The sequence below is a fragment of the Mustela nivalis genome (assembly GCF_964662115.1).
Source record: "Mustela nivalis genome assembly, chromosome: 6".
Taxonomy (NCBI): domain Eukaryota; kingdom Metazoa; phylum Chordata; class Mammalia; order Carnivora; family Mustelidae; genus Mustela; species Mustela nivalis.
The window spans coordinates 14,904,607-14,917,197 of NC_139025.1; the positions used below are offsets into that span (position 1 = coordinate 14,904,607).

The following is a 12,591-nucleotide window of genomic DNA, read 5'->3' on the forward strand; positions in this document are numbered from 1 at the left end:
TTGTGGTTGATCAGGTTTTCAAATGTCCAGATCACTTCCCAGTAGTAAATAAAGCTTGAAGATAGCAGATTAAGATTAGAAATTCTCTCAGATTGATCGAGTTTACAATGCAGGCTCTGTGTAAGACCTTTATTCTAGTTGGTCTCTCTCTCTGTTTTTTTTTTTTTTTAAGATTTATTTATATATTTTAGAGCAGTGGGAAGGGGCAGAGGGAGAGGGAGAGAGAAATCCAAGCGGACTTGAGATTGAGGCCTGACACGGGGCTCAGTCTCATGACCCTGCGGTCACAATCTGAGCAAAAACTAAGTCAGATGCTTGACCAGCTGCACCGCCCAGGCACCCCTCCAGTTGATCTCATTTTGAAGGAATGACTTATTTTTAGAAAAAGGAGATTTGTTGAAAGATACTGTGTAGGGGCGCCTGGGTGGCTCAGTGGGTTAAGCCACTGCCTTCTGCTCGGGTCATGATCTCAGGGTCCTGGGATCGAGTCCGGCATCGGGCTCTCTGCTCAGCAGGGAGCCTGCTTCCTCCTCTCTCTGCCTGCCTCTCTGCCTACTGTGATCTCTGTCTGTCAAATAAATAAATAAAATCTTAAAAAAAAAAAAAAAAGATACTGTTTAGGACTGCAGCTGAGAAGCCCTCAGGCACATGGACTTAGAATCAATACAGAAATGGTTTTTTTTTTTTTTTTTAAAGATTTTATTTATTTGTCAGAGAGAGCGAGCGAGAGCGAACACAGGCAGACAGAGTGGAAGGCAGAGTCCGATGGAGAAGCAGGCTCCCTGCGGAGCAAGGAGCCCGATATGGGACTCGATGCCAGGACGCTGGGATCATGACCTGAGCCGAAGGCAGCTGCTTAACCAACTGAGCCACCCAGGCGTCCCCAGAAATGGTTTTTGCTTCTCCTTTTCCTTCACAAACGCTTTTTATTTCATTTTCTTGACTGATTAGCACCTCCAGTACAGTGTTACATAGAAGTGGTGAGAGTGGAATCTTTATCTTATTCCTAGATCTGATGGAGAAAGCATTAAGTCTTTTTTTTTTTTTAAATTTTATTTATTTATTTGACAGAGAGAGATCACAAGTAGGCAGAGAGGCAGGCAGAGAGAGAGAGGAGGAAGCAGGCTCCCTGCTGAGCAGAGAGCCCGATGCGGGACTCCATCCCAGGACCCTGAGATCATGACCCGAACCGAAGGCAGCGGCTTAACCCACTGAGCCACCCAGGCACCCAGAAAGCATTCAGTCTTATCATTAAGTATGATGTGGGATTTGGTAGTTGCCCTTTATCAGGCTGAGGAGATTTCCTCCTAGTACTGATTTGGTTCCTGGTTTGTTACAAGTTTTTATCATAAAGGGATTTTGTTTATTTTGATAAGATACATATAACAAAATACGCCATTTTAACAATTTTCAAATGTATAATACAGCAACATTAGGGACATTCACAATGTTGTGCAGCTACTGCTTTCCATTTCCAGAAATTTTTCATCTTCTGAAACAGAAATTCTGTGCCCATTAAATAATAAAGTCCTCCTTACTCCTTCCCCCCAGAAGCAGTTTTAGATTTTGTCATATGCATTTTCTGCTTCTCTTGAGATGCTCTTGGGGTTTTTGCTTTTTAATCTATTGAAAAGTTTTATTACATTAATTAATTTTTAGATGTTAAATCACTCTTGTATTCTTCGACTAAATGACATTTGTCTCAAATGTATAATTCCTTGATATGTTGTTGGATTTATTTATTTATTTATTTATAAAAGATTTTACTTATTTATTTGAGAGAGAGAGAGAGACAGGTAGTGAGAGAGATCACAGGCAAGGAGAAGAGGGAGAAGCATGTCCTCTGCTGAGCTGGGAGCCTGACTCAGGGCTTGATTCCAGGGCCCTGGGATCATGACTCGAGCCAAAGGCAGATGCTCAATCAACTGACCCACCCAGGTGCTCCTGGAATTTATTCTTTTTTTGAGATTTATTTATTTGAGAAAGAGAAAGAGAGAGAGAGTGTGTGTGTGTGTGTATGCGCGTGCAGATGGGAAGAGGAGGGACAAACAGACTCCATGCTGAATGCAGAGACCCATGTGGGGCTTGATTTGGGTGACTGAGCCACCTTTGTGCCCCGATATGTTATCAGATTTAGTTTGCTACTATTTTGTTGATTTTTTTTTTTTTTGCATCTATAAGGTTATGAGACTATATTCATGGTCTCTTGTTTTCTTGTGATGTGTTTGCCTGACTTTGGTATTAGGGTAATTTAGGCCTCAGAATAGGTTGGGAAATGTTCCCTCCTGTTCTTTTATTTTTTATTTTTAATTTTTTTAAAAAATTTTTTATTTATTTGACAGAGAGAGAGAGATCACAAGTAGGCAGAGAGGCAGGCAGAGAGAGAGGGAGATGCAGGCTCCCCAGCAAGCAGAGAGCCCGATGTGGGACTCAATCCCAGGATCCTGAGATCATGACCCGAGCCAAAGGCAGAGGCCCAACCCACTGAGCTACCCAGGCTCCCTGTTCTTTTTTTTTTATTTTTTAAAGATTTTATTTATTTACTTGACAGAGAGGGGTCACAAGTAGGCAGAGACGTAGGCAGGGTGGGGGGAAGCAGGCTCCTCGCTGAGCAGAGAGCCCCATGTGGGGCTCAATCCCAGGACCCTGAGATCATGACCTGAGCTGAAGGCCGAGGTTTTAACCCACTGAGCCACCCAGGTGCCCCTGTTCCCTCCTGTTCTATTTTTGGAAGAGTTTGTGAAGAATTGGTACGCTTGAAAAGACTGGTAGAATTCACCAATGAAGCTGTCTGGCCTGGGCTTTTTTGGAGAGTTTTAAAATTACTAGTTCAATATCTTCATTTGTTTTAGGCCTACTAGGATTTTCTATTCCTTCTTGAGTCAGCTTCAGTAGTTTGTGTCTTTCTGGGAATTTGTCCATTTCATCTCAGTTGTATAATTTATTGGCATATGTATATTGGCATATCTTAGTATTTCCTTATAATCCTTTTATTTCTGAAAGATAGGTAGTAATACCCTTTCTTTCATTCCTGATTTTAGTAATTTAAAGTTTTTTTAAAAAATTTATTTATTTGGGAGAGAGAGAGAGAATGAGAAGAGAGAGGTCAGAGGGAGAAGCAGACTCCCTGCCGAGCAGGGAGCCAGATGTGGGACTCAATTCTGGGACTCCAGGATCATGACCTGAGCTGAAGGCAGTTGCCTAACCAACTGAGCCACCCAGGCGCCCCTGATTTTAGTAATTTAAGTCTTATTTATTTTTTTCTTGGTCAGATTAGCTAAAACATTGTCAATTGTTAATTTTTCGAAGGAACAACTTTTGGTTTTGTTGATATTCTGCATTTTTTCCTATTGTCTGTTTCATTAATCTCTGTCCTTTGTACTAGTTTTATAGCTTCCTTTTATTTATGTAAAATAAGTTAAAAGGAAATCAGGATAGCTTATTCAATAAACTGTTGGATCAGTTGACTATATACTTTTGGGAAAAAATTACATTTTTAGCTCAACCCTTCACTAGAATAAATTCCAAGAGATATTAAAAAATTAAAGAAAAAAATGAAACTATAAAGGGGCACCTGGATGACTCATTTATTAAGCATCTGTCTCTTGATTTCAGGTCATGTATTGCCTTTGCACTGGGCATAGAGCCTGCTTAAGATTCTCTCTTTCCTCCTCTGTTCTTCCCACACCGCCCCCCCAGCACATCTTGAACTCTCTAAGAGATATATGTATATGTCTGGGTTAACAATTGAATGATGTTGGGGAATGAAAGACTTTATAAGAATGACCGTAAATCCAACTAATATGAAGACACATGATTGATGAATATGACTATTTTAAAAACACTGTCCTTTGTAAAACATAATAAAATAGCATGTACAAAATCAAAAGATAAATGGCAAACAGAAACATTTGCAATATAAATAGGAAAAAAAGATAATGGTTGACATGCAGAAAGTTCCTATACATTAGTCTGTGAAAAGTAGAAAGTTGGCCAAAGAAACAAATAGGCAATTTTATAATCTCTTTCTGTATTACTGTTTCTGTACTGTCTGCTTGCCTCTCCTTTTGGCTTTTAAAGTACCGAAGTAGGGGCGCCTGGGTGGCTCAGTGGTTTGGGCTGCTGCCTTTGGCTCGGGTCATGATCTCGGGGTCCTGGGATCGAGCCCCGCATCGGGCTCCCTGCTCCGCAGGAAGCCTGCTTCCCTCTCTCTCTCTCTCTGCCTGCCTCTCTGCCTACTTGTGATCTCCGTCTTTCAAATAAATAAATAAAATTAAAAAAAAAAAAAAAAAAGTACCGAAGTAAAGGATAAAGAAAATCCTGCCTTACCTCTTCCCGGGCTTCTTTTACAGTAGATACCCCAAGACAGTGCCGTTTTCTGCCAGGAGAGTTGTAGCTTTGGGAAGGCTCCTCTTCTCTCTGATCTAGGAGTGCAATTCAGCCTCTTTCAATGACGCCAATCACACTTGATTGTACTAACAGTGGAAAGCAATTTGATGACTTCATTCAAGATTCTTCTCTGGTGTAGGAAGAAATTTTTCTTAGTGGGCTAGGGAAATGAGGTGGTGATTGGTCTAGGACATTCTAAATAGACAAATGTTCGAGTTGATACCGAGGGTTAAATTAGGTCGCTAATTTCCCACAGACCTAAAGATGCTCCACCTTTCAGTGGCAGTTAAGACAAGCTCAGTCAAGCTATCGCCCTTGAACTCTAGACTGTGCTAAGCAAATCATGTGAGGAGAATAATTACCAATTTTCAGGAGAAAAATACAGTGTGCTGTTTAGTACTTAGAGTCAATTCTGGATGATGACTGGCTTGGATTTCTTTTTTTTTTTTTTTTTTTTTTTTCTGGCTTGGATTTCTTAAGACTTAAACACTTCAATATGTAAGACGTAGCTCAGGGCACTAAGGATTATACATGCCCTGATGAACAAAATGGAAAGCCTATCATTGAAGCCCAGGATAATAAGTACAAAGTAAATTAAGAGAAAAAAATTCATCAAAGTAAAGCCAAGGTTCAAGGTTAGAAGGGTTTTAAAAACCAAGCAGAGCAGTTCAAGAGGAATAGTTGAAAACAAGCAGAGAGGATGTTTTTTTCACAGTATTTAAGTTGGAACAAACTTCCTATTCAGCAGAATTCCCTCTGACTTAGAGTCTTAAAGTGAGAGAAATTTATGACCCAATGATTTTTTTTAAAAGATTTTATTATTTGACAGAGATCACAAGCAGGCAGAGAGGCAGACAGAGAGAGAGAGAGAGAGGGGAAAGCAGGCTCCCCGCTGAGCAGAGAACCCGATGTGGGGCCAGGACCCTGGGATCATGACCTGAGCCGAAAGCAGAGGCTTTAACTCACTGAGCCACCCAGGTGCCTCTGACCCAACGATTTTAGGAGAGATGATGAAACACCTAAGATTATAACATGGATTAAATTCAGGACCTCCACTTCTGAATACCCCAACCTCAAAACAACAAAAACAGAAAACCTCTGTTTCCTCCAGGGAAGTACATAGCTTCTCCATCCACTCATTTCATGCTACAAAACTGAGTTTTTCTTGAGAATTTAGTCTCTTCATTCTCAGTCGATCTCAAATCCTGCGGGTCCTACTTCTAAGTACATCTCAATTCAGTCCACTTCTCCGTAAACTCCAAGGACATCTCTCTAGTCCAGATCACCATTGTTTCTCTCCCAGTGGGGAACCCTTGCATACACTCCCTCTTACATGGTCTCTTACACTGCAGTCAGAATGATATTTTTACCATAGTAACTAATCATGTCACCTTTATGTTTATTGGCTTTCTTTTAGTCTTGCAAAGACTAACTTTCTGGACATGGTCTAAGATGCTTCATAGTCTGGTCCCTGTTTGCCTGCCCAGCCTTACCATCCCTGACTTTACTTCTTCCCCTGTACCCTGGCCACACTGGGCTTCTCACTTGTGTAACACACCAGTGGCCCTTTTTGCTTAAGCCTTATATTAGTCATGTTTCTCCTTTTCTGTATTTTTTTTTTTTTTATTTGCAGTTATTCTGGGCAGAATTTACTCCTGAGCCATAAGGTTTTGTTTTCTTCAGTTTCTTCTGGGGTATCTTTTTCTTCTGTGCAACCTCCTCTGGTTTAGGGACAGTTTGCTCTTTTTCAGGAGGGATCGTCTCGATGGGGCAGGGAGAGCTCATATGTGGGTTCATCTGACAAGGAGCCCTATAAGTTCTATGCTGTGTCTTGGGGACTTTGCTCACCTGGCTGGGCTCAATGACCAGAGAATCGACATCTAAACCCTTACGTGCAGCATTACTCTCCACATTGTTAAGCATGTGTAGTAAAAATGCACCACTCTTCTTGGGCCACCAACCCTGTGTCTAGCCCCCCTCTGTAGCCTGGACACACCTACCAGCTCCACCACTGTAGCGACAGAATGGCACACATGGCTTCAGCAAAGTGACATCTTTTGGATACTTGGTGGCTTTTCAGATATGCGTACGCTTGATGGCCTGGGTGGTTTCATATGTGTTCTTAAAGTGAACACGGAGATTTGAACCTCTTGATTTGCATGATTTTGTAGCCTCTTTTGGATCAAGCAAATATCAAACCGTTTTCAGAGGTCACCTCAGGCTGCTTCGGGGAAGAGCCCTTTTCTGAATTGTTTAATGCTTTCATATCTTAGGGGTCTTCCCAATCCTGGAGAGACTGCCCCTACCAGCATATTTTTAGCGATAACAAACATCTTGCCTGAAACATAGCAACCACCTCCTTCGTCTAACTGTTACACACCAAGCTAATTTTTCCCCTGGCCCAAATCCCCAAAGGTCAGGTGCCAGACAACTAGGGACCGCCCCTATAATCAGGGCCCACAGAAGTTTTCCAACTGTCTAATCCTAAACTTAATCAAGTTTGTCCAATCTGTCTTGCCTGTTTCTTCCCCCTGAAACCACAGTAAAGACTCTGAGCCATTTAAAAAAAAAAAACAAAACAAACGAACAAAAAAACTCCTGGGCCATCCTGTCCTGTTGCTGCTTTTTCTTCCTCATTAATTCTAGTGCTTCCCCGTTTGGCCCTGTGTGGTCTGGTGTGCTCCTCCTCTTGGGAATCATAAGTGATAAACTCTTCCTTCAAGGCAGTTGGCCCCATGTCTGTTGTTTGACTATACCTGACTAAAAATCCTGAGTACAAATTAAAACAAGCCTACATACATATTCTCTGTCTTCCTCTCTCCCGTTACCTGGCCAACTCCTGTTACTCCCTCAAAGCCTGCATTAAAAGGATTTCCTTTGGTAAATTACCTTGAACCTTTGGGCTAGTCCTTTCCCTGTTACATTTTCTCAAAACAGGACTTTGATCTATAGCATTTATCCTAGTTGTAATGAAGAATTACTGGGGTAGTTATTAGATGTCTGTCTTTCCTCCTTTTTTTTTTTCTTTTTTAAAAATATTTTATTTATTTATTTGTCAGGGGGAGAGAGAGAGAGAGAGCACAAGCAGGGGGAGCCGCAGGCAGAGGGAGAAGCAGGCTCCCGGCTGAGCAAGGAGCCCAATGTGGGACTTGATCTGAAGACCCTGGGTTCATGACCTGAGGTGAAAGTAGATGCTTACCCGACTGAGCCTCCCAGGCATCGTGATGTCTGTCTTTCCTAATAAAGAGTAAACTTAAGGAAACAGAGGTTTTATTTATCACTGTATCTCCAGTCATAGCATGGTGTTAATATTAAGTACTAGTGAAAGGAAAGAGGGAAGAAAATCATCTTGGTTGCTTTTACTAGACATTGTTCTTAAAAAATATATATTCAGGTTCATAACTAATTTTAATCACCAGTGTACACAGTATTAAATAGTTGTATTTAATGTATATATACTACTTTGATATTTAAGTGACTTTATACTTAGATATGAAAAACCAGTCCAAATATTATTTTGGTGGTTATATAATCTTCTGTTGTGTTGACATCATTTGCTTACCTGTGGAGAATTACTTGCTCCTTTTTTCTCTGTTAGCCTCTTCTAAGAGGTCTTCGAGGGGCACCTGGCTGGCTCAGTTAGTAAAGCATGTGATTCTTTTTTTTTTTCTTTTTTTTTTTTTTAAAAGATTTAATTTATTTAATTGACAGAGATCACAAGTAGGCAGAGAGGCAGGCAGAGAGAGAGAGAGAAGGAAGTAGGCTCTCCGCTGAGCAGAGAGCCCGATGTGGGGCTCGATCCCAGGACACTGGGATCATGACCTGAGCTAAAGGCAGAGGCTTTAACCCACTGAGCCACCCAGGCGCCCCAAGCATGTGATTCTTAATCTTGGGGTTGTTAGTTCGAGCCCCACATTGGGTGTAGAGATTACTTTAAAAATTAAAGCGGGAAAAAAAAGCAAATTACCTTAAAAAGGGAGAGAAAGAAGGTCAGGTCCTTGGTCTGGCAGTATTCAGTGGCTTTTGCATTTGCTTCTATGAATACTTGGGAGAGCGATACTAGCAGCAGTGTAGTAAGTATATTGTCATAGAAATTTCCGCCTCAATTCCCCGTTTGGTCCTTTTCCCTGGTGAATTGAACTATACCACATGAGGCGCCTTAATGAGGTACCCAGGTATCTTTTCAGTCTCCCACACTGCCTCTACACCTTGGCCTTCATGAATGGGCAAGAGTGAGCCACAGAGAAGAGAGTCTTAACTGCTTCTCAGAGATATCTTTAGCTCTAGTCCTGTGGAAAGGTGTGGTGCTTCTGTGACATTTTGTCTTCATAGAATAAAGAGAATATCTACCTGAGGTTAGGAGGTATGATGTAATGCTTGGTCTGAACTTGTAATGAACAACCATGTAAAAGTTGTTTCGTTTCTTCTTGAGTTATTTCCATGGAGGAAGCAGAATCTCTAGGTCAGTAGAAATGAGTTGTAATATGGTCTATATGTTGTTGGTTTGTTTTCTAGAAAAAATGTAAAGTTTTATAATAGCAACATGTAAGTATATGTAATTTGACACAATCCATTGAAAGCACTGATGCAGTATTTTGTATTATGTTTGCTAGTGTAATGTAATAGTACCTACTTTAATTGTTTAAAAATTTTAACAGCTTTGTTGAAATAAAATTCATCTGTCATACAGTTTATACATTTAAAGTGTACAGTTCAGGGCACCTGGGTGGCTCAGTGTGTTAAAGTCTCTGCCTTTGGCTCAGGTCATAATCTCAGGGTCTTGGGATCAAGTCCTCCATCGGGCTCTCTGCTCAGCGGGGAGCCTGCTTCCTCCTCTCTCTCTCTCTCTCTCTGCCTGCCTTTCTGCCTACTTGTGATCTCTGTCTGTCAAATAAATAAATAAAATCTTTAAAGTGTACAGTTCAGGGGCATTTGCCTGGCTCAGTCAGAAGAGGATGCAATTCTTGATCTGGGGTTCAGGAGTTCAAGCCCCATGATGAGTGTCAAGATTACTAAAAATAAGTAAATAAGTAAATAAACTAAAAAAAAAAAAAAGTGTACTATTCAGTGGTTTTTAGTCTGTTCACAAAGTTGTGGACCTTTCTAATTATACTTTTTTACTGATTAGAGAGGGGATACATCCCTTTTCCAGGATAAAAAAATAACTGAAAGGAAGATAGAATTTAAGATAAGTATAATTTGTTTGACTAAGACTTAATTTGACATTACTGACTATATACCTTTCTTTTAGTCATGAGGTAAATTAATAAACTGCCTGGTATTGCCAGGCAAAATTACCATAATCGTTTTTCTCTTTCAGCGTTGCAGAATGAATGAAGACACTGGTACTGATTACATAAGACCTTGGGAGCTGTCTCAAGTGGTTGATGGTGGAGGTATTGGGATTGTCAAAGAAAGCAAACACATTAATTTTACCAAAGGCGATTTTGTGACTTCCTTTTATTGGCCCTGGCAAACCAAGGTTATTCTGGATGGAAATAGCCTAGAAAAGGTGATGTATAATATGCAATATCTGGATTCTCTCCGCATCCCACCCCGGCTTAATTTTTATTTTGTGCATTTGGCATTCAGTTTGTTATCAGGGAAAATTAATAAAAGCATGTATTTTCTTTTAGATAGCTTCCAAAATGTGGAAAACCTTTGTTTCTTTTCCATTGTTGGCCATAACTATAGGACAGTTCTTAGATTATTAGCAGATGGTGGTGTATTTTATTTCTCAAATTTTGCAACTATAAAATAAAGCCTGAATTGTAAGCATCAAAAAATATTTTATGCCAAGAACCAGCAGGCCCCTTAGAGTTGTGTGCTTTAAAGTTTCCCGAGAAATTGCCATTTAACTTTAAGAAGTGCATTTGGTTTGTTCTTGAAATGACTTTTTCTGTCAAAGTCCTAAGTTCAGTCTCTGCTCTTACTTGAATCATGTGAAATTACCAATATTTGTCTGTTTTTCCCTACGAAACCTGGTAGCTTCGTGTAATTCAACCTAATATATGTCATCAGGGAAGTTACTTCATGCCTCTGGCCCTTAGCTTTCTCATGTGGAAGAAGAAAATAGTGTAGCTCTCTCACAGATGAGTGTGGACATTAAATGCTATGAGAAATATGGGGACGCCTGGGTGGCTCAGTTGGTTAAACAGCTGGCTTCGGCTCAGGTCATGATCCCAGTGTCCTGGGATCGAGTCCCGCATCGGGTTCCTTGCTCCATGGGGAGCCTGCTTCTCCCTCTGACTCTGCCTTCCACTCTGTCTGCCTGTGCTCGCTCTCGCTTGCTCTGTGACAAATAAATAAATAAAATCTTTAAAAAAAAAAAAAAGAAATATGACTAGGACTTTCTTTTTTTTTTTTTAAGATTTTATTTATTTATCAGAGAGAGAGAGGAGGGGGGAGAGCGAGCACAGGCAGACAGAATGGCAGGCAGAGGCAGAGGGAGAAGCAGGCTCCCCGCTGAGCAAGGAGCCCGATGCGGGACTCGATCCCAGGACGCCGGGATCATGACCTGAGCCGAAGGCAGCTGCTTAACCAACTGCGCCACCCAGGCGTCCCTGACTAGGACTTTCTTAAAAGTTTTATACAATTTTAGTACTTTTTTTAAAAAAAGATTTTATTTATTTATTTGACAGGTGGAGGGTGGGGAGTAGGCTCCCTGCTGAGCAGGGAGCCCGATGTGGGGCTCGATCCCAGGACCCTGGGATCATGACCTGAGCTGAAGGCAGAGGCTTTAATCCACTGAGTCACGCAGGTTCCCCAATTTTAGTACTTTTTTAAAAACAGTTTTTAATTTTTTAAATTTGAGGGAGGGAGAGCACAAGCGGGGCAGGATAGGGGCACAGGGAGAGAGTAGAGAAGCAGGGGGTCTGCTTTCTGAGTATCGTTGACTTTCAACTCTCAATTACCTTTATGTTTATAGTAGATTTAACTGGTAGTTATTTCAGACTGCTGAATACAAACTGCCATTTTATTTGTTTATGACAAATCAAATCAAATTTATAACAAATCAAATCAAAATCAAAGTACAAGTCAAATTAAGGTAGTGAATCTTAATTATTTTTGGTGGATAATTAAATTTTTACCAAAGTTATTCAGTTCCTTAAAATATTGTTATAAAATTTTTATGGTAGGGAGTCTTTCCATATCATTTCTTTTTATCCAATTCCCCCTAACTTTACAGATAAGAAAATAGACACAGAGAATTTAGAAGTATAAACTATTGATAGGGCCTGGTAAACATATAAACATAAAATGCAAAAAAAATAAAATTCATTTTATTCTGTAATTAACTAAAAGAAATTATATTTTATGGTACATTTTAAGCATCAACAATGAGAACTCTTGGGGTTTGAGCTGATTTTTTTTTTTTAAGATTTTATTTATTTATTTGAGGGCGAGTATAAGCAGGGGGAGGAGGAGAGGGAGAGGGAGAAGCAGGCTCCCCACCAAGCAAGGAGCTCAATGCGGGACTCCATCCCAGGACCCTGGAATCATGACCTGAGCCGAAGGCAGTCGCTTACCTGACTGAGCCACTTAGGTGCCCCTGAACTGATTTTTTTTTTTTTAAGATTTTATTTATTTATTTGACAGACAGAGATCACAAGTAGGCAGAGAGGCAGGCAGACGGAGAGGAGGAAGCAGGCTCCCTGCTGAGCAGAGAGCCCGATGTTGGGCTCGATCCCAGAACCCTGGGATCATGACCTGAGCCAAAGGCAGAGGTTTTAACCCACTGAGCCTCCCAGGTGCCCCCCTGAACTGATTTTTATATAGATAAATGCTTACTTTGGAATTATCAGAGATTTTATTTATTTATCTATTTATTCTCAGAGATTTTAAAACTTTCCAGTTCTGCCTAATGTTTTCCCCTTAAATATTTCTTCTCTAATTTTTATATACTTGGGGCACTGAGGAGAAAGAATGCTTAGTGCCTTTCATGTGAGAATTCCTTAAAGTTTTTGTTTGTTTTGCCATAAAGAGAAGTAATATTCATTTCTATTTTACTTTGTACAAGTAAATTACAGAATTTTAGCAAGAATGAAGAATGGCTTACTGTTCTAGAAACCATATTGGGTTGTTTATTAGTCTGCTTGGAATGCCATTACAAAATACCATAGACTGGGTGGCTTCAACGACAGAAATTTATTTTCTCACAGTTCTGGAGGCTAAAAAGTCTGAGATCTAGGTGCTGGAAAA

The 12,591-nt window shown here is 40.4% G+C and overlaps 1 protein-coding gene, 1 long non-coding RNA gene and 1 pseudogene across 8 annotated transcripts in view; 1 reads left to right on the plus strand and 2 right to left on the minus strand.

The window, feature by feature from the left end:
* The window catches only part of LOC309866131, a 33,515-nt gene that overhangs the window by 10,199 nt on the left and 10,725 nt on the right, over positions 1-12,591 (minus strand). The window contains exons 2-3 of one of the 2 annotated variants that reach the window (XR_014312424.1): positions 8,357-8,433; positions 4,330-4,549 (exon numbers count right to left, since the gene is read on the minus strand). This is a non-coding gene — a long non-coding RNA (uncharacterized lncRNA). Of the gene's footprint in view, positions 1-4,329; positions 4,550-8,356; positions 8,449-12,591 lie in introns of both variants that reach the window. The other variant, XR_014312425.1, reaches the window with a different exon arrangement.
* Positions 1-12,591, plus strand: part of PTGR2 (prostaglandin reductase 2) — a 30,941-nt gene that overhangs the window by 9,199 nt on the left and 9,151 nt on the right. For all 5 annotated transcript variants that reach the window (XM_082733528.1, XM_082733526.1, XM_082733527.1 and 2 more), the window contains one exon: positions 9,710-9,901. In XM_082733528.1, the coding sequence (XP_082589654.1) occupies positions 9,710-9,901 (192 nt within the window). The remainder of the gene's footprint in view (positions 1-9,709; positions 9,902-12,591) is intronic.
* On the minus strand, positions 4,857-6,576 carry LOC309868075 (large ribosomal subunit protein uL22 pseudogene; annotated as a pseudogene). The gene has a single exon. The product of its transcript is annotated as a large ribosomal subunit protein uL22 pseudogene (transcript).